Consider the following 23,106-nt stretch of genomic DNA (forward strand, 5'->3'; position numbering starts at 1 on the left):
TCACCGCCTGTATCACCGGTACAGGAGATTTTGGAGTGTCAGAGGGGTCCTGGGGGCCCCTTCACCGCCTGTATCACCGGTACAGGAGGGTTTGGGGTGTCAGAGGGGTCCTGGGGGCCCCTTCACCGCCTGTATCACCGGTACAGGAGGGTATGGAGTGTCAGAGGGGTCCTGGGGGCCCCTTCACCGCCTGTATCACCGGTACAGGAGGGTTTGGAGTGTCAGAGGGGTCCTGGGGGCCCCTTCACCGCCTGTATCACCAGTACAGGAGGGTTTGGGGTGTCAGAGGGGTCCTGGGGGCCCCTTCACCGCCTGTATCACCAACACAGGAGGGTTTGGGGTGTCAGAGGGGTCCTGGGGGCCCCTTCACCGCCTGTATCACCGGTACAGGAGGGTTTGGGGTGTCAGAGGGGTCCTGGGGGCCCCTTCACCGCCTGTATCACCGGTACAGGAGATTTTGGGGTGTCAGAGGGGTCCTGGGGGCCCCTTCACCGCCTGTATCACCGGTACAGGAGATTTTGGGGTGTCAAAGGGGTCCTGGGGGCCCCTTCACTGCCTGTATCACCGGTACAGGAGATTTTGGAGTGTCAGAGGGGTCCTGGGGGCCCCTTCACCGCCTGTATCACCGGTACAGGAGATTTTGGAGTGTCAGAGGGGTCCTGGGGGCCCCTTCACCGCCTGTATCACCGGTACAGGAGATTTTGGGGTGTCAGAGGGGTCCTGGGGGCCCCTTCACCGCCTGTATCACCGGTACAGGAGATTTTGGAGTGTCAGAGGGGTCCTGGGGGCCCCTTCACCGCCTGTATCACCGGTACAGGAGATTTTGGAGTGTCAGAGGGGTCCTGGGGGCCCCTTCACCGCCTGTATCACCGGTACAGGAGGGTTTGGGGTGTCAGAGGGGTCCTGGGGGCCCCTTCACCGCCTGTATCACCGGTACAGGAGATTTTGGGGTGTCAGAGGGGTCCTGGGGGCCCCTTCACCGCCTGTATCACCAACACAGGAGATTTTGGGGTGTCAGAGGGGTCCTGGGGGCCCCTTCACCGCCTGTATCACCGGTACAGGAGGGTTTGGGGTGTCAGAGGGGTCCTGGGGGCCCCTTCACCGCCTGTATCACCAACACAGGAGATTTTGGAGTGTCAGAGGGGTCCTGGGGGCCCCTTCACTGCCTGTATCACCGGTACAGGAGGGTTTGGGGTGTCAGAGGGGTCCTGGGGGCCCCTTCACTGCCTGTATCACCGGTACAGGAGGGCTTGGGGTGTCAGAGGGGTCCTGGGGGCCCCTTCACCGCCTGTATCACCAACACAGGAGATTTTGGGGTGTCAGAGGGGTCCTGGGGGCCCCTTCACCGCCTGTATCACCGGTACAGGAGATTTTGGAGTGTCAGAGGGGTCCTGGGGGCCCCTTCACCGCCTGTATCACCGGTACAGGAGGGTTTGGAGTGTCAGAGGGGTCCTGGGGGCCCCTTCACCGCCTGTATCACCAGTACAGGAGATTTTGGAGTGTCAGAGGGGTCCTGGGGGCCCCTTCACCGCCTGTATCACCGGTACAGGAGGGTTTGGGGTGTCAGAGGGGTCCTGGGGGCCCCTTCACCGCCTGTATCACCGGTACAGGAGATTTTGGAGTGTCAGAGGGGTCCTGGGGGCCCCTTCACCGCCTGTATCACCGGTACAGGAGGGTTTGGGGTGTCAGAGGGGTCCTGGGGGCCCCTTCACCGCCTGTATCACCGGTACAGGAGATTTTGGGGTGTCAGAGGGGTCCTGGGGGCCCCTTCACCGCCTGTATCACCAACACAGGAGATTTTGGGGTGTCAGAGGGGTCCTGGGGGCCCCTTCACCGCCTGTATCACCGGTACAGGAGGGTTTGGAGTGTCAGAGGGGTCCTGGGGGCCCCTTCACCGCCTGTATCACCGGTACAGGAGATTTTGGGGTGTCAGAGGGGTCCTGGGGGCCCCTTCACCGCCTGTATCACCGGTACAGGAGATTTTGGAGTGTCAGAGGGGTCCTGGGGGCCCCTTCACCGCCTGTATCACCGGTACAGGAGATTTTGGAGTGTCAGAGGGGTCCTGGGGGCCCCTTCACCGCCTGTATCACCGGTACAGGAGGGTTTGGGGTGTCAGAGGGGTCCTGGGGGCCCCTTCACCGCCTGTATCACCGGTACAGGAGATTTTGGGGTGTCAGAGGGGTCCTGGGGGCCCCTTCACCGCCTGTATCACCAACACAGGAGATTTTGGGGTGTCAGAGGGGTCCTGGGGGCCCCTTCACCGCCTGTATCACCGGTACAGGAGGGTTTGGGGTGTCAGAGGGGTCCTGGGGGCCCCTTCACCGCCTGTATCACCAACACAGGAGATTTTGGGGTGTCAGAGGGGTCCTGGGGGCCCCTTCACTGCCTGTATCACCAGTACAGGAGGGTTTGGGGTGTCAGAGGGGTCCTGGGGGCCCCTTCACTGCCTGTATCACCGGTACAGGAGGGCTTGGGGTGTCAGAGGGGTCCTGGGGGCCCCTTCACCGCCTGTATCACCAACACAGGAGATTTTGGGGTGTCAGAGGGGTCCTGGGGGCCCCTTCACCGCCTGTATCACCGGTACAGGAGGGTTTGGAGTGTCAGAGGGGTCCTGGGGGCCCCTTCACCGCCTGTATCACCAGTACAGGAGATTTTGGAGTGTCAGAGGGGTCCTGGGGGCCCCTTCACCGCCTGTATCACCGGTACAGGAGGGTTTGGGGTGTCAGAGGGGTCCTGGGGGCCCCTTCACCGCCTGTATCACCGGTACAGGAGATTTTGGGGTGTCAGAGAGGTCCTGGGGGCCCCTTCACCGCCTGTATCACCGGTACAGGAGGGTTTGGGGTGTCAGAGGGGTCCTGGGGGCCCCTTCACCGCCTGTATCACCGGTACAGGAGATTTTGGGGTGTCAGAGGGGTCCTGGGGGCCCCTTCACCGCCTGTAACACCAACACAGGAGATTTTGGGGTGTCAGAGGGGTCCTGGGGGCCCCTTCACCGCCTGTATCACCAGTGCAGGAGGGTTTGGGGTGTCAGAGGGGTCCTGGGGGCCCCTTCACCGCCTGTATCACCGGTACAGGAGATTTTGGAGTGTCAGAGGGGTCCTGGGGGCCCCTTCACCGCCTGTATCACCGGTACAGGAGGGTTTGGGGTGTCATAGGGGTCCCAGGGAGCCCCTTCACCGCCCGCATCACCGGTAGGGGGGGTTGGGGGGGGTCACGGGGGGCCTGGGGGCCCCTTCACTGCCTGCATCACTGGTACAGGGGGGTCAGGGGTGTCACGGGGGGCCTGGGGGCCCCTTCACTGCCTGTATCACCGGTTTGGGGGGGTCACAGGGGGCCTGGGGGGGTCCTTCACCGCCTGTATCACCGGTACAGGAGGGTTTGGGGTGTCAGAGGGGTCCTGGGTGCCCCTGCACCGCCTGTATCACCGGTACAGGAGGGTTTGGGGTGTCAGAGGGGTCCTGGGGGCCCCTTCACCGCCTGTATCACCGGTACAGGAGGGTTTGGGGTGTCAGAGGGGTCCTGGGGGCCCCTTCACCGCCTGTATCACCGGTACAGGAGATTTTGGGGTGTCAGAGGGGTCCTGGGGGCCCCTTCACCGCCTGTATCACTGGTACAGGAGGGTTTGGGGTGTCAGAGGGGTCCTGGGGGCCCCTTCACCGCCTGTATCACCGGTACAGGAGGGTTTGGGGTGTCAGAGGGGTCCTGGGGGCCCCTTCACCGCCTGTATCACCGGTACAGGAGGGTTTGGGGTGTCAGAGAGGTCCTGGGGGCCCCTTCACCGCCTGTATCACCAACACAGGAGATTTTGGGGTGTCAGAGAGGTCCTGGGGGCCCCTTCACCGCCTGTATCACCGGTACAGGAAGGTTTGGGGTGTCAGAGGGGTCCTGGGGGCCCCTTCACCGCCTGTATCACCGGTACAGGAAGGTTTGGGGTGTCAGAGGGGTCCTGGGGGCCCCTTCACCGCCTGTATCACCGGTACAGGAGGGTTTGGGGTGTCAGAGGGGTCCTGGGGGCCCCTTCACCGCCTGTATCACCGGTACAGGAGATTTTGGAGTGTCATAGGGGTCCTGGGGGCCCCTTCACCGCCTGTATCACCGGTACAGGAGGGTTTGGGGTGTCAGAGGGGTCCTGGGGGCCCCTTCACCGCCTGTATCACCGGTACAGGAGGGTTTGGGGTGTCAGAGGGGTCCTGGGGGCCCCTTCACCGCCTGTATCACCGGTACAGGAGGGTTTGGGGTGTCAGAGGGGTCCTGGGGGCCCCTTTACCGCCTGTATCACCGGTACAGGAGGGTTTGGGGTGTCAGAGGGGTCCTGGGGGCCCCTTCACCGCCTGTATCACCAGTACAGGAGGGTTTGGGGTGTCAGAGGGGTCCTGGGGGCCCCTTCACCGCCTGTATCACCAACACAGGAGGGTTTGGGGTGTCAGAGGGGTCCTGGGGGCCCCTTCACCGCCTGTATCACCAGTACAGGAGGGTTTGGGGTGTCAGAGGGGTCCTGGGGGCCCCTTCACCGCCTGTATCACCGGTACAGGAAGGTTTGGGGTGTCAGAGGGGTCCTGGGGGCCCCTTCACCGCCTGTATCACCGGTACAGGAGATTTTGGAGTGTCAGAGGGGTCCTGGGGGCCCCTTCACCGCCTGTATCACCGGTACAGGAGGGTTTGGGGTGTCAGAGGGGTCCTGGGGGCCCCTTCACCGCCTGTATCACCGGTACAGGAGATTTTGGGGTGTCAGAGGGGTCCTGGGGGCCCCTTCACCGCCTGTATCACCAACACAGGAGATTTTGGGGTGTCAGAGGGGTCCTGGGGGCCCCTTCACCGCCTGTATCACCGGTACAGGAGATTTTGGGGTGTCAGAGGGGTCCTGGGGGCCCCTTCACCGCCTGTATCACTGGTACAGGAGATTTTGGGGTGTCAGAGGGGTCCTGGGGGCCCCTTCACCGCCTGTATCACCGGTACAGGAGGGTTTGGGGTGTCAGAGGGGTCCTGGGGGCCCCTTCACCGCCTGTATCACCGGTACAGGAGATTTTGGGGTGTCAGAGGGGTCCTGGGGGCCCCTTTACCGCCTGTATCACCGGTACAGGAGGGTTTGGGGTGTCAGAGGGGTCCTGGGTGCCCCTTCACTGCCTGTATCACCGGTACAGGAGGGTTTGGGGTGTCAGAGGGGTCCTGGGGGCCCCTTCACCGCCTGTATCACCGGTACAGGAGGGTTTGGGGTGTCAGAGGGGTCCTGGGGGCCCCTTCACCGCCTGTATCACCGGTACAGGAGATTTTGGGGTGTCAGAGGGGTCCTGGGGGCCCCTTCACCGCCTGTATCACCAGTACAGGAGGGTTTGGGGTGTCAGAGGGGTCCTGGGGGCCCCTTCACCGCCTGTATCACCAACACAGGAGGGTTTGGGGTGTCAGAGGGGTCCTGGGGGCCCCTTCACCGCCTGTATCACCAGTACAGGAGGGTTTGGGGTGTCAGAGGGGTCCTGGGGGCCCCTTCACCGCCTGTATCACCAGTACAGGAAGGTTTGGGGTGTCAGAGGGGTCCTGGGGGCCCCTTCACCGCCTGTATCACCGGTACAGGAGATTTTGGAGTGTCAGAGGGGTCCTGGGGGCCCCTTCACCGCCTGTATCACCGGTACAGGAGGGTTTGGGGTGTCAGAGGGGTCCTGGGGGCCCCTTCACCGCCTGTATCACCGGTACAGGAGATTTTGGGGTGTCAGAGGGGTCCTGGGGGCCCCTTCACCGCCTGTATCACCAACACAGGAGATTTTGGGGTGTCAGAGGGGTCCTGGGGGCCCCTTCACCGCCTGTATCACCGGTACAGGAGGGTTTGGGGTGTCATAGGGGTCCCAGGGAGCCCCTTCACCGCCCGCATCACTGGTAGGGGGGGTTGTGGGGGGTCACGGGGGGCCTGGGGGGGCCCTTCACTGCCTGCATCACTGGTACAGGGGGGTCAGGGGTGTCACGGGGGGCCTGGGGGGCCCTTCACTGCCTGTATCACCGGTTTGGGGGGGTCACAGGGGGCCTGGGGGGGTCCTTCACCGCCTGTATCACCGGTACAGGAGGGTTTGGGGTGTCAGAGGGGTCCTGGGGGCCCCTTCACCGCCTGTATCACCGGTACAGCAGATTTTGGGGTGTCAGAGGGGTCCTGGGGGCCCCTTCACCGCCTGTATCACCGGTACAGGAGGGTTTGGGGTGTCAGAGGGGTCCTGGGGGCCCCTTCACCGCCTGTATCACCGGTACAGGAGATTTTGGGGTGTCAGAGGGGTCCTGGGGGCCCCTTCACCGCCTGTATCACCAACACAGGAGGGTTTGGGGTGTCAGAGGGGTCCTGGGGGCCCCTTCACCGCCTGTATCACCGGTACAGGAGGGTTTGGGGTGTCAGAGGGGTCCTGGGGGCCCCTTCACCGCCTGTATCACCGGTACAGGAGGGTTTGGGGTATCAGAGAGGTCCTGGGGGCCCCTTCACCGCCTGTATCACCAACACAGGAGATTTTGGGGTGTCAGAGAGGTCCTGGGGGCCCCTTCACCGCCTGTATCACCGGTACAGGAAGGTTTGGGGTGTCAGAGGGGTCCTGGGGGCCCCTTCACCGCCTGTATCACCGGTACAGGAAGGTTTGGGGTGTCAGAGGGGTCCTGGGGGCCCCTTCACCGCCTGTATCACTGGTACAGGAAGGTTTGGGGTGTCAGAGAGGTCCTGGGGGCCCCTTCACCGCCTGTATCACTGGTACAGGAGGGTTTGGGGTGTCAGAGGGGTCCTGGGGGCCCCTTCACCGCCTGTATCACCGGTACAGGAGGGCTTGGGGTGTCAGAGGGGTCCTGGGGGCCCCTTCATCGCCTATATCACCGGTACAGGAGGTTCTGGGGTGTCTCGGGGGGCTCCTGTGTTGCCCCCATCGCTGCTAAGGGGCCCTGAAGGGGTTTTGGGGGGGCTCTGGGGTTCCTGGGGGGGCCCCACGCCCCCGCTAACCCCCCCCGCCGCGTCCCCGCAGGCGACGACAGCCTGCGGCTGTCCCACCTCAAGGTGGGCACCTCGGCCGACATCCCGCTGGACCTCGGCGAGACGGACCTGAGCCAGCTCACGGCGACCGTCACCTCGCCCTCGGGGCGCGAGGAGCCCTGCCAGCTCAAGCGCCTCCGCAACGGCCACGTCGGTGAGCCGCGGGGCGGCGGGGGGGGGGGTGGGGGACGCGCGGACGCGCCTCGGGGACGGCGCTGACGTGTCCGTGTCCCCCCCCCGCGCAGGCATCTCCTTCGTGCCGCAGGAGGTGGGCGAGCACCTGGTGCACGTCGCGCGCGGGGGGAAGCCGCTGGCCCGCAGCCCCGTGGCCGTCACCATCAGCCAGGCCGAGCTCGGCGACGCCAGCCGGGTGCGCGTGGCGGGGCCCGGCCTGCGCGAGGGCCGCACCTTCGAGCCCGCCCACTTCACCATCGACACCCGCGACGCCGGTACAGCCGGACGCCTGGGCCCCGCGGCGGGGGGGCGTCCGGGGCAGAGTGGGAACCCCTGGACATCTAGCAGGGGGTTATGGGGTGAATTGGGGGTCCCCGGGGCTCCCCCGGATGCCTGGGCCCTGCGGTGCGGGGACGTCTGGGGCGCAGCAGGGGGTTGTGGGGTGAATTGGGGGTCCCCGGGGCTCCCCCGGACGCCTGGGCCCCGTGGCGGGGACGTCTGGACGTCTAGCAGGGGGTTGTGGGGTGAATCGGGGGTCCCTGGGGCTCCCCCAGACACCTGGGCCCTGCAGTGGGGGGATGTCTGGGGCGCAGTGGGGACATCTTGACGTCTAGTGGGGGTTGTGGGGTGAATCAGGGGTCCCTGGGGCTCCCCCGGACGCCTGGGTCCCTGGGGATGGAGCGGGAGGGGTCCCCCGGGCGCCTGGGCCCCCCCCGGACGCCTGGGTCCGCTCGGCAGGCTACGGGGGGCTCAGCCTGTCCATCGAGGGCCCCAGCAAGGTGGACATCACCACGGAGGAGCTGGAGGACGGGACCTGCCGCGTCTCCTACTGCCCCACCGAGCCCGGCAACTACATCATCTCCGTGAAGTTCGGGGACCAGCACGTCCCCGGTGGGCACCGGGGGGGAACTGGGGCTACTGGGGGCACTGGGAGGACATCCCAGGGTTACTGGGGGGACTGGGAAGCGCTGAGGGAGGATACGGGGCCAAACGGAGGCACTGGGGAAGCAGGCTGGGGAGGAGCGGCGTTACTGGGGGCACTGGGAGAGTCTGCTGTGGGCAAATTGGGGTGACTGGGGGGGAACTGGGATTGGGGAGGGGATTACTGGGGGAGCAGGGGTTACTGGGCATACTGGGAGAGGGTTCTTGGGGAATCGAGGTTACTGGGGGCAACTGGGGAAGGAGCTTGGGACACCGGGGAGGAGCTGGGGGTACTGGGAGGCACTGGCGGTACTTTGGGGGACGATCAGGATTGGGGGTGCAGGAGGGGACTGGGGCGATCGTGGGGGGCTTGGGGGGCCCCCAGAGAGGGCTTTGGGGCCCCCGGGGGGCCGCCCTGACCCCCCCGGCCCCCCCAGGGAGCCCCTTCTCGGTGAAGGTGACGGGCGAGGGCCGGGTGAAGGAGAGCATCACGCGCCGGCGCCGGGCCCCCCCCGAGGCCAGCGTGGGCACCGCCTGCGACCTCAGCCTCAAGATGCCGGGTGAGCGGGGACGGGGGGGTCCCGGGGGGGTCTTTACTTGTCCCTAAATGTCCTGGGAGGTCCCTGGGGGGGGCTTGGGTGGCCTAGAAGGTCTTGGGGGTCCCAGGAGGGTCTCAGGAGGCTCCTGAAGAGGTTGGGGGGAACCTGGGGGGGGAAGAGGACAGGGACAGGGTCTAGGAGGACCCCAGGGACCCATTGGAGGTCCCCAAGGACACGTAGGGGGACCCCAAGGACGGGTTGGGGGCCTGCGGGGACCCCAGGGGGGTGGGGGAAGATGGGGACAAAGTCTGGGGGTCCCCAGGGACACATAGAGGGTCCCTGTGGGGGTGTGAACAGCCACGAAGGGGTCTGCAGGGACCCCAGGACCCTGTGGGGAACACGAGGGACCCACGGGGGGACCCCAGGAGCCCGTCGGAGGCGCAGGGCAGGGGCTGCGGGACCCCAGGGACACGCGGGGGGTCCTCGGGGAGCCCGGCGCCATTCGGGCCCCCCCGGTGACCCCCGTCCCCGCAGAGCTGAGCCCCCACGAGGTGACGGCGGTGGTGACGGGCCCCTCGGGGCAGGCGGTGGCGGCCCAGGTGCTGGAGGGCGACGGCGGCGCTTACTGCATCCGCTTCGTGCCCGCCGAGACGGGCGTCCACTCGGTCAGCGTCAAGGACCGGGGCCAGCACGTGCCCGGCAGCCCCTTCCAGTTCACCGTGGGGCCCCTGGGCGAGGGCGGCGCCCACAAGGTCCGCGCCGGCGGCCCCGGTCTCGAGCGGGCCGAGGCCGGCGTGCCAGGTGAGCGGCGGCGCCCCAAAACCCACCCGGGGCTCCCCGAGATGCTCCTGTCCGCCCCGGGTGCCCCAAAACCCACCCGGAGCGTCTCAAACACAGCCTGAACCTCCCTCGGGCATCCCGAAACCCTCCCTGAGCCCCTCTAGGGCACCTGGATCTGCCCAAAGTGCCCCAAAACCCACCCGGAGCTTCTCAAACCCGGCCTGAACCTCCCTCGGGCATCCTGAAACGCTCCCTGAGCCCCTCTAGGGCACCTGGATCTGCCCAAAGTGCCCCAAAACCCACCTGGAGCTTCTCAAACCCGGCCTGAACCACCCGTGGGCATCCTGAAACCCTCCCTGAGCCCCTCTAGGGCACCTGGATCTGCCCAAAGTGCCCCAAAACCCACCTGGAGCACACCAAAACCCCCTTGGGCATCCCAAAACCCACCCAGAGCTCCCTGAGCCCTTCTAGGGCACCTGGATCTGCCCAAAGTGCCCCAAAACCCACCTGGAGCACCCCAAAACCCCCTTGGGCATCCCAAAACCCACCCAGAGCTCCCTGAGCCCTTCTAGGGCACCTGGATCTGCCCAAAGTGCCCCAAAACCCACCTGGAGCTTCTCAAACCCGGCCTGAACCACCCGTGGGCATCCCAAAACCCTCCCTGAGCCCCTCTAGGGCACCTGGATCTGCCCAAAGTGCCCCAAAACCCACCTGGAGCCTCTCGAACCCGGCCTGAACCTCCCTCGGGCATCCTGAAACGCTCCCTGAGCCCCTCTAGGGCACCTGGATCTGCCCAAAGTGCCCCAAAACCCACCCGGAGTGTCTCGAACCCAGCCTGAACCTCCCTCGGGCATCCTGAAACGCTCCCTGAGCCCCTCTAGGGCACCTGGATCTGCCCAAAGTGCCCCAAAACCCACCTGGAGCACCCCAAAACCCCCTTGGGCATCCTGAAACCCACCCAGAGCTCCCTGAGCCCCTCTAGGGCACCTGGATCTGCCCAAAGTGCCCCAAAACCCACCTGGAGCTTCTCAAACCCGGCCTGAACCACCCGTGGGCATCCCAAAACCCTCCCTGAGCCCCTCTAGGGCACCTGGATCTGCCCAAAGTGCCCCAAAACCCACCCGGAGCGTCTCAAACCCGGCCTGAACCTCCCTCGGGCATCCTGAAACGCTCCCTGAGCCCCTCTAGGGCACCTGGATCTGCCCAAAGTGCCCCAAAACCTCCTTGGGCATCCCAAAACCCACCCAGAGCTCCCTGAGCCCCTCTAGGGCACCTGGATCTGCCCAAAGTGCCCCAAAACCCACCCGGAGCTTCTCAAACCCGGCCTGAACCACCCGTGGGCATCCCAAAACCCTCCCTGAGCCCCTCTAGGGCACCTGGATCTGCCCAAAGTGCCCCAAAACCCACCTGGAGCCTCTCGAACCCGGCCTGAACCTCCCTCGGGCATCCTGAAACGCTCCCTGAGCCCCTCTAGGGCACCTGGATCTGCCCAAAGTGCCCCAAAACCTACCTGGAGCACCCCAAAACCCCTTTGGGCATCCTGAAACCCACCCAGAGCTCCCTGAGCCCCTCTAGGGCACCTGGATCTGCCCAAAGTGCCCCAAAACCCACCTGGAGCTTCTCAAACCCGGCCTGAACCACCCGTGGGCATCCCAAAACCCTCCCTGAGCCCCTCTAGGGCACCTGGATCTGCCCAAAGTGCCCCAAAACCCACCTGGAGCACCCCAAAACCCCCTTGGGCATCCTGAAACCCACCCAGAGCTCCCTGAGCCCCTCTAGGGCACCTGGATCTGCCCAAAGTGCCCCAAAACCCACCCTTGGGCATCCCAAAACCCACCCAGAGCTCCCTGAGGCCTTCTAGGGCATCTGGATCTGCCCAAAGTGCCCCAAAACCCACCTGGAGCTTCTCAAACCCGGCCTGAACCACCCGTGGGCATCCCAAAACCCTCCCTGAGCCCCTCTAGGGCACCTGGATCTGCCCAAAGTGCCCCAAAACCCACCTGGAGCTTCTCAAACCCGGCCTGAACCACCCGTGGGCATCCCAAAACCCTCCCTGAGCCCCTCTAGGGCACCTGGATCTGCCCAAAGTGCCCCAAAACCCACCTGGAGCTTCTCAAACCCGGCCTGAACCACCCGTGGGCATCCCAAAACCCTCCCTGAGCCCCTCTAGGGCACCTGGATCTGCCCCAGGTGCCCCAAAACCCACCTGGAGCTTCTCAAACCCGGCCTGAACCACCCGTGGGCATCCCAAAACCCTCCCTGAGCCCCTCTAGGGCACCTGGATCTGCCCAAAGTGCCCCAAAACCCACCTGGAGCTTCTCAAACCCGGCCTGAACCTCCCTCGGGCATCCTGAAACGCTCCCTGAGCCCCTCTAGGGCACCTGGATCTGCCCAAAGTGCCCCAAAACCCACCTGGAGCCTCTCGAACCCGGCCTGAACCTCCCTCGGGCATCCCAAAACCCTCCCTGAGCCCCTCTAGGGCACCTGGATCTGCCCAAAGTGCCCCAAAACCCCCTTGGGCATCCCAAAACCCACCCAGAGCTCCCTGAGCCCTTCTAGGGCACCTGGATCTGCCCCAGGTGCCCCGAAACCCACCCAGAGCACCCCAAAACCCCCTTGGGGCAGCCCAAACACAGCTTAGGGCTCCTGAGTCTGCTCAAGGCACCCCAAAACCCAGCTAGGGCTCCCCAAAAGCCCCTTGGGGCTGCCCAAACCTAGCTGGGGCACCTGGAACTGCCTGAAGTGCCCCAAAACCCACCCAGAGCACCCCAAAACCCCCTTGGGGCTGCCCAAACACAACTTAGGGCTCCTGAGTTTGCTCAAGGCACCCCAAAACCCAGCCAGGGCTCCCCAAAAGCCCCTTGGGGCTGCCCAAACCTAGCTGGGGCACCTGGAAGTGCCTGAAGTGCCCCAAAACCCACTCAGAGCACCCCAAAACCCCCTTGGTGCTGCCCGAAGCCAGGCAGGACTCCTGGATCCTCTTCAGGCACCCCAAAACCCAGCTAAGTCTCCCCAAAACTGGCTTTTCACCCCCTCCCCGCCCCCCCCAGCCGAGTTCAGCATCTGGACGCGGGAGGCGGGCGCCGGGGGCCTCTCCATCGCCGTCGAGGGGCCCAGCAAGGCCGAGATCGCCTTCGAGGACCGCAAGGACGGCTCCTGCGGGGTCTCCTACGTCGTCCAGGAGCCCGGTACGGGGGGCTCTGGGGGGGTAGCGGGGGCGGGGTGCCAGGGACACCCCCGTTAACGCCGCCCCCGCGTCCCCGCAGGCGACTACGAGGTGTCGGTGAAGTTCAACGAGGAGCACATCCCCGACAGCCCCTTCGTGGTGACGGCCGCGGCCCCCTGCGACGCCGCCCGCCGCCTCACTGTTTCTAGCCTTCAGGTGAGGCACCGGGAGAAACCCCCCCGCCTCGAACCCCCCCCCGGCTGGGCCACGGGCCGGGCCTGCGCAGGGCCGGGGCTCCGGGGAGCTTTGGGGGTCTCTAGGCAGATTTTGGGGGTATCTGGAGGGGGTTTAGGGAGAGTTTGGAGGTGTTTGGGGGGCTGCAGGGCTCAAGGGGGTCTTCAGTGAGGTTTTGAGGGTATCTAGAGGGGTTTTAGTGAGAATTTGGGGGTGTCTAGGGGGGCTGCAGGGCTCAAGGGGGTCTTCAGTGAGGTTTTGGGGGTGTCTAGGGGCACTACAGGGCTTGAGGGGGTCTTCAGTGAGGTTTTGGAGGTCTTTGGGGGGCTGCAGGGCTCAAGGGGGTCTCTAGGGAGATTTTGGGGTGTCTAGAGGGGGTTTAGTGAGAGTTTGGAGGTCTCCAGAGGGGCTGCAGGGCTCTAGGGGGTCTTCAGTGAGGTTTTGGGGGTGTCTAGGGGGGCTGCAGGGCTCAAGGGGGTCTCTAGGAAGATTTTGAGGGTGTCTGGGGGGCTGAAGGGGGGTTTAGTGAGGGTTTGGAGGTTTCCAGGGGGCTGCAGGACTCTAGGGGGACTTTAGCGAGGTTTTGGGGGTGTCTGGGGGGGGCTGTGTAGCTCAGCAGCTTTAGCAAGGTTTTGGGGGTGTCTCGGGGGGCTTCAGTGAGGTTTTGGGGGGCATCAGGGGGTTTTGGGGTGTCTAGCGGGGCTCTTCACAGCCCTAGGGAGCTCTCGGGGGTCTTTGGGGGAGCCCGCGTCGCTCTAGGGCTCCCGCCTGAGTTTTGGGGGGCTCGTGGGGGCACCTGTGGGGCTCCGGGGGTCTTCAGGGGGCTTGGGGGTGGCTGTAGGTCTCTAGGGAGTCGTTTTGGGGGGGTCCGTGGAGGCCTAGAGGGATCTGGGGGTCCCTGCGCTGGCCCAGGCAGCCCGTGTGTCCCCCCAGCCGTCCCGGGGGGCCCCGGGGGTCTTCTCTCGTGTCTCTTTTAAAGGCTATTAACAGCCCCCCGTCGCCCCCCCTCCCCGCTCGGGGGGGCGACCCGGGGCCCGGACGGGCCTTAACGGGAGAGAGCGGCCCCCCAAACCCCCCCAGCACCCCCAAACCCCGGGGACGCCCGGGGCCCCCCGTTCTCTCCCGTTAAGCTCTCCGGCCCCCAAAAGGTAAGTGGGGCACTGGGTAGGGCGTGGGGGGGTCCCCGACACCCCCCAAATCCCTCCCCATGCCCTGGGGGGGGCAGACGGCACCCCCAAATCAGAGGGGGAGGTTCCCCAGCCCCCCAAATCCTTCGCTGCCTCTGGGGGACCCCCCGAAATCGGGGGGGTTGGTTAAAACCCTCCCCGAAGGCGAAGGTTTTGGGGGGGGTGGGATCCCTCCTCCGGTGTGATTTTGGGGGTCCGGTTCTCCCCCCCGGGTCATTTTGGGGTACGGATTTCCCCCTTCCCCGGGGGGGATCTTGGGGTGCAGATCCCCCCCCCGGGGTTGTTTGGGGTGCGGGGTTCCCCCCCCCCCAGGGGTTATTCGGGGTCTTGGTCACGCCGGGGTTATTTGGGGTGGGGGAACTGGGGTGCAAATGCCCCCCCGGGGTTATTTCAGGTGGGGGGTTGGGGTGCAAATGCCCCCCGGGGTTATTTTGGGCGGGGATTTTGGGGTGCAAATGGCCCCCGGGTTTCTTCAGGAGGAACATTTTGGGGTGTTAAACCCCCCAGCGTTATTTGTGAGGAGGTTTTGGGGGCATTAATCCCCCTGGGGTTATTTGGGGGGAGGTTTTGGGGTGCTAATCCCCCCCCCAGGTTCTTTAGGGAGAGGTTTTGGGGTGCCAATCCCCCCAGTGTTATTTGTGAGGAGGTTTTGGGGTGCTAATCCCCCCCCCAGGTTCTTTAGGGGGAGGTTTTGGGGTGCTAATCCCCCCCCAGGTTATTTGGGGGGAGGTTTTGGGGTGCTAATCCCCCCCCAGGTTCTTTAGGGGGAGGTTTTGGGGTGCTAATCCCCCCCCAGGTTATTTGGGGGGAGATTTGGGGGTGCTAATCCCCCCCCCGGTTCTTTAGGGGGAGGTTTAGGGGTGCTAATCCCCCCCCCCAGGTTCTTTAGGGAGAGGTTTTGGGGGGCTAATCCCCCCCAGGTTATTTGGGGGGAGGTTTGGGGTGCTAATTCCCCCCGTGGATATTTGGGGGGAGGTTTTGGGGGGGCATTCACCCCCCCGGGGATATTTGGGGCACAGCCGCCCCCCAAAACCTTCCGCGACGGCTGTTTCCACCTGTTAACCCCCCCGGGTCGTTCCGGGCGGGTTTGGGGTGCGTGGGGGGGGGGGGTCAGGATGGGGGTCCCCCGCTCCCCGGGCAGCCCCCCCCCCCCCCCGCCGCGTGGGGGCCCCCCGCCCCCCGCTAACGGTCTCTGCCCCCCAGGAGTCCGGGCTGAAGGTGCACCAGCCGGCCTCCTTCGCCGTCAGCCTCAACGGCGCCAAGGGGGTGCTGGACGCCAAGGTGCACAGCCCCTCGGGGGCCCTCGAGGAGTGCCACATCACCGAGGTCACCGAAGGTGAGGGGGCCCCGGCGTCCGGGCAGCCGGCGCCCCCCCCCCGCCCCAACCCCCTCCTCCAGGGGGGACCCTAACGTTGCCCCCCCCCCGCTGCCCGAGACCGCGGCGGGGCCCAGGCGTCCGGGGGCCGCCCTGCCCGAGGACCCAGGCGTCCGGGCGCTCTCCTGGCGGCGCGGTGAGCTCGTTCCTCCTGGGGGGGGGGCACCGGTGTTGGGGGTCACCCCGCTTTTGGGGGGGCCCTGCGCACCCTCTCAGCTCCGTTTCGGGGGGGGATCCCCCCAATGAAGGGGATTTTGGGGTCCTCTGCCCCCCCCCAAGGCATGGGGGGGCCTGATTTGACCCCGCTGGGTGCATTTTGGGGTCGTCCCCCCCCCCCCATGGGGGTGACCCTCGTGATTTCGGGGAGCCCCACGGAGCCGAGTCTCTTTTTGGGGGGGGTCCCGCAGGTTCGGGGCAGCCCCCGGGCCTGGGGGTGTCCACGGCCGCCCCACGGGGCCCCTCGGGGGTCCGGGGGCGGTTTCAGCGCGGTGTTTCTTTCCTCGGGGGGGGCCGCGGCGGGTTCGGGGGCCCCCCCTGACCGCCCCCCCCGCCGCCCCCCCCCCCCCCCCAGACAAGTTTGCGGTGCGGTTCATCCCGCGGGAGAACGGCGTCTACTCCATCGACGTCAAGTTCGACGGCTCCCACATCCCCGGCAGCCCCTTCAAGGTGCGCGTGGGCGAGCCCGGCCAGGCCGGCGACCCCGGCCTCGTCTCCGCCTACGGCCCCGGCCTCGAGGGCGGCACCACCGGTACGTGGCCCCGCGCTGGGGGGGGCCTATAGGGCTGGGGTGCGTGCGGGGGGGGCCCCTATAGGGTCAGTGGGGCGGGCGGCCCCAGCCTCGAGGCAGGAGCAACACCAGTGGGTCCTGGGAGCTGTGGGACGGGTCCTGCGTGGCCCCTGTGGGGGCCCTACAGCGTCCTATAGGTCCCTATGGGGTCAGGGGGCCCCTATGGGGCCCTTACAGGATCATAGGGGACCCTGGGGGGCCCTATAGGGCCCTTATGGGATCGTGGGGAAGGGTCTTGTGGGGTCCCGCAAGAGCCGTATAGGGTTATGGGGCACCCTATGGGGTGCTGCAGGCCCCCAAGGGGTCAGAGGTGGCCCTGCAGTGTCCTATAGGGTCCTGTGGGGTCCTATAGGGTCCTCCAGCCTCTTAGGGGCACCTGTGGGGTTGGGGAGGGTCCTACATGGCCCTTTTGGGGGTGCCTACAGTGTCCCGCAGGCCCCTATGGGGTCCTGGAGAGCCCTGTGGGGTTGGGTGGCCCTATGGGGGTCCTCGGGGGCCCTGTGGGGTCCTATAGGGTCCTCTAGGGTCATAAGGGCCCCTGTGGGGTTGGGGAGGGCCCTACGGTGTCCTACAGGCCCCTATGGGCTTGGGAGGGGGCCCTATGGAGTCACAGGGACCCCTATGGGGTCAGGGGGGCCCTGCAGTGTCCTATAGGGTCCTGTGGGGACCTATAGGGTCCTCCAGCCTCTCAGGGGCCCCTATGGGATCCCGGAGGCCCCTATGGGGCTGGGGGGGGCCCGACAGCGTCCTACGGGACAGGGTCACCGGGGGGCCCCGAAGGGTCGCGAGAGACCCTGTGGGGCGGTGGTGGGGGCGTCGCTGTGCCCCACGGCGTCGCTGTGCCCCACGGCGCTGTGCCCCACGGCGTGTCCGTGTCCCCCCCCCGCGCAGGCTCTCCGGCGGAGTTCGTGGTGAACACGGCCAAGGCGGGCCCCGGGGCGCTGGCCGTCACCATCGACGGCCCCTCCAAGGTGAAGATGGAGTGCCGCGAGTGCCCCGAGGGCTACCGCGTCACCTACACGCCGCTGGCCCCCGGCAGCTACCTCATCGCCGTCAAGTTCGGGGGGCCCCACCACATCGCCGGCAGCCCCTTCAAGGCCAAGATCACCGGTGGGGGGCTCGGGGGGGGGCACGCGGGGGGCAGAAGGGACGGGGGGGGGATTGGGGGGGCAGAAGGGACGGGGGACAGATTTTAGGGGACGTTTTGGGGTCCGAAGGGCTGGAGGAGGGATTTTAGGGGACATTTTGGGGCAGGAGGGACAGGGGAAGGATTTTAGGGGATGTTTTGGGTCCGAAGGGCTGGAGGAAGGAAGGTTTTGGGGGTCAGAAGGAATATGGGAAGGATTTCAGGGGACATTTGGGGGTCCAAAGAGCTGGAGGAAAGGTTTTGGGGGGGGATTTGGGGGATCAGAATGGACATGGGAAGGATTTTAGGGGATGTTTTGGGGTCTGAAGGGTTGGAGGAAGGTTTTGGGGGGGATTTAGGAGTCAGAAGGGACATGGGAAGGGATTTGTGGGGCAGGAGGCCTGGAGGAGGGATTTTAGGGGACATTTGGGGTCAGAAGGGACGGGGGAAGGATTTTAGGGGACATCTCCGGCTCTGAAGGGCTGGAGGAGGGATTTTAGGGGACATTTTGGGGCAGGAGGGATGGGGAAGGATTTTAGGGGACATTTGGGGATCCGAAGGGCTGGAGGAGGGATTTTAGGAGACATTTTGGGGCAGGAGGGACAGGGGAAGGATTTTAGGGGACATTTTGGGGCAGGAGGGATGGGGAAGGATTTTAGGGGACATTTGGGGGTCCGAAGGGCTGGAGGAGGGATTTTAGGGGACATTTTGGGGCAGGAGGGACGGGGGAAGGATTTTAGGGGACATCTCTGGCTCTGAAGGGCTGGAGGAGGGATTTGGGGGCCTGGAGGAAGGATTGTAGGGCCGATTTTGGGGTGGGAGAGAGAGGGAGGAAGGATTTGGGGGGCAGATTTGGGGTGAGTTTGGGGGGGTTCGGGGGGCCTGTGGGCGCCCCCCCCCCACCCAGCGCGCCGTCCCCCGCAGGCCCCCGCCTGGTGAGCAGCCACAGCCTGCACGAGACGTCGTCGGTGCTGGTGGACGCGGGGGGCCGGGCCGAGGCCGGGGGGGCCCCCCCGGGCGCCCCCAAGTTCTCCTCCGACGCCGCCAAGGTGGTGGCCAAGGGGCTGGGGCTCAACAAGGCCTTCGTGGGCCAGAAGAACTCCTTCACCGTCGACTGCAGCAAGGCCGGTAGGGCCCGGACGCCTGGGCCCCTCGGTGGCGGGGTGGGACGGGGTGGGGGGGGCGGACGCCTGGGTCCCCCCCTTCTCCCCACGGCGCAGCCCCCAAGGAGGGGGGTGGGGAGGGGGTTGGGGGGCGCCGCTCTGCCAGCGCAACAAGGGGGTCGGGCCACTGGTTTTTTTCGGATAAAACCCCTAATTTGGTGTTTTTCTCCCCCCCCCCGCGGCAGGGAACAACATGCTGCTGGTGGGGGTGCAGGGCCCGCGGGCGCCCTGCGAGGAGATCGTGGTGAAGCACCTGGGCAACCAGCTCTACAACGTGGGCTACCTGCTGCGCGACCGGGGCGACTACGTCCTCGTGGTCAAGTGGGGCGACCAGCACGTGCCCAACAGCCCCTTCCACGTCTCCGTGCCCTGAGCGCCCCCCCCGCGCCGCCCCCCCCCCCGCCCGCCTCCGCAGCGCCCGGACGCCTGGGTCCGCGGCCACCTGGCTCCGCGGCCGCCTTTATTTCTCTTTTTTCCCTCCCCCAAAAGCGTCCGCCCCCCCCCCCCCCGGCGTCACCCCCCCCCCCTTCCTCCCCGGACGCCTGGGCCCCGCGCACCCACCACTGCCGCCTCTCCAACCACTATCCCCCCCCATCACACCGCCCCCCCCCAATCCGCCCCGGGGAGGGGGGGCTGGGGAGGGGCCTCCACCGCTTCCATCATGTATCTCTTCCCTTCCCCCCCCCCACAACCTTTTTTTTTATTTTATTTTAATTTTTTTAACATGAGTTTTAAGGGGGGGGTCGGCCCCGGCACCCAGCGCTGACGCCCCTCCCCCGCCCCCTCCCCTCGCCGGGGGGGGGGCCCGGGACCCCCAATAAAGACTTGTTCTGCTTCACCCCGCCTCCTCTCTTAAGGGGGGGCCCCATAGAGGGGGGGTCCCCTATATACAGTGTCTAAGGCCCCCCCCGGGGGGCCCTATGGGGGATGGTTCCTATGGAGGGGGGAGTATAGGGGGGTCCTGGATGTGGGGGGGGCCTCTATGGGGAAGGGATCAGAGATAGGGGAGTCCTAGGGGGGGTCACAGCTTGGGGGGGGTCTATACATTAAAGGTCCCCTATATATAGGGCTTGTCCTGTATATTGGGGGGGGTAGAGCCTGGGGGGGAAATATATGGGGGGATCCTATGGGGGGGTTCTATGCACTGAGGGGGGCCAAGATATAGGGGGAGGCCCTATACATTGGGGGGGTCCCGTATGCATAGGGGCAGGGGAGGCCCTATACATTGGGGGGGTCCCGTACGCATAGGGGCAGGGCAGTGCCCAAGGGTGTGGCCTGGTATAAAAAAGCTGGGTGCATGCAAATGTATGCAAATGAGGCTGCAACCCCGCCTGTCCCTTATGCAAATGAGCTGCGGATATGCAAATGTACCTGCTCAAGTCCCACCCAACCCCCCCGCCAGCCTCTTCCCGTCCAATCAGCTCCCAGATAGCCACCCACGTGAGGCGGGGAGGACTGGCACTCTATGGTGTGGCGGGCGGGCGGATAGAGCGCCCCTCGGCGGGGCGGGGCTGACGGGCGGCTGTGCGCATGCGCGGAGACCCCGGGCCGCCCTTGACCGCCGGCGCCGGCGGCCGCGGCGTGAGCGGGACACAAAATGGCGGCGCGGGTCCACGCCGCGCATGTGCAGAACTCTATGCTCGCAACACAGGGCTAGAGCGGCGGGACAGACTGCGCCTGCGCACCCCTTTAGTCCCCCCTCATTGGTTCATGCCCCTCTCTGTGCTGGATGCGCTGCCTAGAAGGGCAACTGCCGTCTCTATCACCCAGACGCAGCGCCGGGAGCGCCCCGCCGCGCTCCGCCCAGCTCCTCCCGCCTCACGACGGCGCGCGGCAGCGGGGCCGCTTCCTCGGGGACGGCGGCGGCCGCCGAGCGCGGCGGGGCCGGGCGGGGAGGGCGGGTCCTCCAGGCGGCCAGAGAGCGCGCCGCCGGAAGCAGCGGGGCGTGGCCGGAAGTCGCGGGGCGGGGCTGGGTATATAAGGGACGCGCAGGCGCCGCCGCCTTCTCTTTCGCGCTCGGCGAGGTGCGTGCGGCGCCGCGCGGGCCGGGCCGGGGGGCCCGGGCCGGGGGAGTCGTTACCTTGGCGACGCCCCCCGTTGCCATGGCGACGCCCTTCACAACCCCCGTTCCATTTGTCTCTTCCAGGTGCCCCCGGCCCGGAGCCGCCATGGGCCGCCGCCCGGCGCGATGGTGAGCCGCGTGACGTCATCGCGGGGGGGGAGGCGCTGTGACGTAGCGTGTTGACGTCACCGGGGGGGCAGTGCTGGGCGGTTTGGGGGGGCAGTTGAGGGGGTGAGGTTGGAGATCCGGGGCAATGGGAGTGGGGCCGGGGGGAGGCTTGGGGGCTCCCCGGGGTGTGTCTGGGGGGCGCGGGGGCGGCCTTGGGGGGCTCAGAGGGGTCTGGGGGGTGTCTAGGGATGCTCAGGGGGGTCTGGGGGCTGCGCCGGGGTGTTTTGGGGGTCACTGGGGGGGCTCAGAGCTATCCAGGGGATGTTGGGGAGCTGGGGGGGGGCTGGACTTTTGGGGCTCCTCTCATTGCTCTCTTCCTACTCTCAGTTACAGATACTGCAAGAACAAGCCGTACCCCAAGTCGCGCTTCTGCCGGGGGGTTCCTGGTAAGCAGGGGGGGCCTGACACCCCCCTCCCGAATCTAGGGGGGGCTACGGGTTGGCGGAGCTGCCTGTGACCCCCCCCGTGTCCCCCTCTTTCCCAGACCCCAAAATCCGCATCTTCGACCTGGGCCGGAAGAAGGCGAAGGTGGACGAGTTCCCGCTGTGCGGCCACATGGTGTCGGACGAGTACGAGCAGCTCAGCTCCGAGGGTGCGTCGGGGCCGCCGGGGCGGGGGGGGATCCCCTTTTCTTGTGTGTGGGGGGGTCCCAGCCAGCCGTGACCCCCCCCTCCCCGTTCCGGCAGCGCTGGAGGCCGCCCGTATCTGCGCCAACAAGTACATGGTGAAGAGCTGCGGCAAGGACGGCTTCCACATCCGCGTGCGCCTCCACCCCTTCCACGTCATCCGTATCAACAAGATGCTCTCGTGCGCCGGCGCCGACAGGTCCGGGGGGGCCCGAAATGGGGCCGGGGGTGGGGCGGGGGGGCACCCTTTCCCCGCAGCCAATTAAGCCGGCCGTGGCCCCCCCGGCCGTGGGGCCCCGGCGTGCCCTGGCTGCGCACAGCGACCGCCCCCCGGCTGTGTAGGGCGCCCCGCGCGCCCGCCGCGGGGTGCCCCAAGGGGCCGGGGGCACAGGGGCGGCGGCGGGGGGGTCCGGGCAGGCGGGGGGGGGGCCCTGCGGCCCCCCCCTCACGCGGCACCTCCCCCAGGCTGCAGACGGGCATGCGGGGCGCCTTCGGGAAGCCGCAGGGCACCGTGGCCCGGGTCCACATCGGCCAGGTCATCATGTCCATCCGCACCAAGGCCCAGAACAAGGAGCACGTGGTGGAGGCCCTGCGGCGCGCCAAGTTCAAGTTCCCGGGGCGCCAGAAGGTAGCGGGGGGCCCCCGGGGTTGGGGGGGCTCGGAGGCTCCGGTCACCCTGCTATGGAGAGTTTGGGGGGGCTCAAAGGGGCTGATGACCCCTAGGAAGAGTTTGGGGGGGCTCGAAGGGGCCGTTCACCCCCTAGGAGGAGCTTGGGGGGGTTTGAAGGGGCCAATCACTCCTAGGAAGAGTTTGGAGGGGCCTCTGTGTCCGCCTAGACCCACCGTGGGTCACCCTATGGCTTTGAGGGCTCAAAGGCGGGGGCTGAGATCTCCCTAATGGACACCAGCACGTGTTTTGGGGTGTTGGGGGGGCCCCTACAGCGTTTGGGGGGGCTTACGGGGGCCGGGCTGCCAAAAAGAGGCTTTTTGGGGGGGTGTCGTCGAACGTCAGCATCCCGGGGCTGGGGGAAGGAGCAGGGAGATGGCCAAAGGGGCGCCTGGGGGGTTTGGAGGGGCCGGAGGGGTTCGGGGAGGGGGCTGGGGGGTTCAGGGGGGGCATGTGGGGTTTGGGGGGGCTGTGAGGACACCCCCTAAAACGCCCTGGGGTTGTGAGAGGTATCGAGGGAGCTTTTGGGGACGAGCAGAAGGGATTGGGGCAGTTCTGTGGGGATACGGGGGTTTTGGGGGTTCCTGGGTGGTTTTGGGGGTTCCTGGGAGGTTGTGGGGTGCCCCTGACCCCCCCCCGTGCCCCCCCAGATCCACATCTCCAAGAAGTGGGGCTTCACCAAGTTCAACGCGGACGCCTTCGAGGACATGGTGGCCCAGCGGCGCCTCATCCCCGACGGCTGCGGGGTCAAGTACGTCCCCAGCCGCGGCCCCCTCGACCGCTGGCGGGCCCTGCACGCCGCCTGACCCCCCCACCGCGGCTGCGGCCCCCCCCGAAACACCGCCCCAGGGTCCCCCCACAGCCTGGGCACCCCCCGGGGTCTTGGGGTGCCCCCAAGCAGCCAACCTCCCCCCAGGGGATCCCCCGCAGCCTTGGGGACCCCCCCAGGGTTTGGGGGGGGGGCTGCCCTTGGGGGGGGGGGCCTGAATCGGGAGGAATAAAGGCCTTCAGCCCTGCCCCCACCCCACTGCCCCCCGGCCTGGTTTTTGGGGGGAAACCTGAGGGTTTAGGGCCACCTCATGCTCCTGCATTGGGGCTTTGTAAGGGGAGGGGGATCTGGGGGGATGAAAGGGGTTTTGGGGG

At 66.6% G+C, this 23,106-nt stretch overlaps 3 protein-coding genes and 1 non-coding gene across 4 annotated transcripts in view; 3 read left to right on the top strand and 1 right to left on the bottom strand.

Moving 5' to 3' along the window:
* The window catches only part of LOC112979137 (filamin-A-like), a 38,574-nt gene extending 19,296 nt beyond the window's left edge, over nt 1-19,278 (top strand). The window contains exons 28-39 of the mRNA XM_064503412.1: nt 6,981-7,142; nt 7,234-7,437; nt 7,901-8,053; nt 8,521-8,643; nt 9,157-9,423; nt 12,453-12,590; nt 12,669-12,784; nt 15,193-15,325; nt 15,936-16,112; nt 17,043-17,261; nt 18,202-18,405; nt 18,626-19,278. Of these exons, the coding sequence (XP_064359482.1) occupies nt 6,981-7,142; nt 7,234-7,437; nt 7,901-8,053; nt 8,521-8,643; nt 9,157-9,423; nt 12,453-12,590; nt 12,669-12,784; nt 15,193-15,325; nt 15,936-16,112; nt 17,043-17,261; nt 18,202-18,405; nt 18,626-18,813 (2,084 nt within the window). The 3' untranslated portion in view covers nt 18,814-19,278. The remainder of the gene's footprint in view (nt 1-6,980; nt 7,143-7,233; nt 7,438-7,900; nt 8,054-8,520; nt 8,644-9,156; nt 9,424-12,452; nt 12,591-12,668; nt 12,785-15,192; nt 15,326-15,935; nt 16,113-17,042; nt 17,262-18,201; nt 18,406-18,625) is intronic.
* The window catches only part of EBP (EBP cholestenol delta-isomerase), a 76,052-nt gene that overhangs the window by 24,594 nt on the left and 28,352 nt on the right, over nt 1-23,106 (bottom strand). The window lies entirely within an intron of this gene.
* LOC135325391 (large ribosomal subunit protein uL16) lies at nt 20,149-22,985 on the top strand. The gene is made up of 7 exons (XM_064503400.1): nt 20,149-20,464; nt 20,587-20,631; nt 20,998-21,056; nt 21,155-21,262; nt 21,357-21,495; nt 21,762-21,924; nt 22,614-22,985. Exons 1-7 carry the CDS (start codon nt 20,151-20,153, stop codon nt 22,767-22,769), a joined length of 984 nt encoding a protein of 327 aa, XP_064359470.1. The 5' UTR covers nt 20,149-20,150; the 3' UTR covers nt 22,770-22,985.
* On the top strand, nt 21,549-21,689 carry LOC135325436 (small nucleolar RNA SNORA70). The gene has a single exon (XR_010386424.1). It is a non-coding gene; the product is annotated as a small nucleolar RNA SNORA70 (small nucleolar RNA).

Source organism: Dromaius novaehollandiae, chromosome 37 (assembly GCF_036370855.1).
Source record: "Dromaius novaehollandiae isolate bDroNov1 chromosome 37, bDroNov1.hap1, whole genome shotgun sequence".
Taxonomy (NCBI): Eukaryota; Metazoa; Chordata; class Aves; order Casuariiformes; family Dromaiidae; genus Dromaius; species Dromaius novaehollandiae.

Excerpts from the sequence above, each read along its gene's own strand:
- LOC135325391 (XM_064503400.1), top strand. The coding sequence starts at position 20,151 with ATGCCCCTCTCTGTGCTGGATGCGCTGCCTAGAAGGGCAACTGCCGTC. Across the intron at positions 21,057-21,154 it reads CTTCTGCCGGGGGGTTCCTG|ACCCCAAAATCCGCATCTTC; the intron begins GTAAGCAGGGGG and ends CCTCTTTCCCAG. Across the intron at positions 21,496-21,761 it reads TCGTGCGCCGGCGCCGACAG|GCTGCAGACGGGCATGCGGG; the intron begins GTCCGGGGGGGC and ends CACCTCCCCCAG.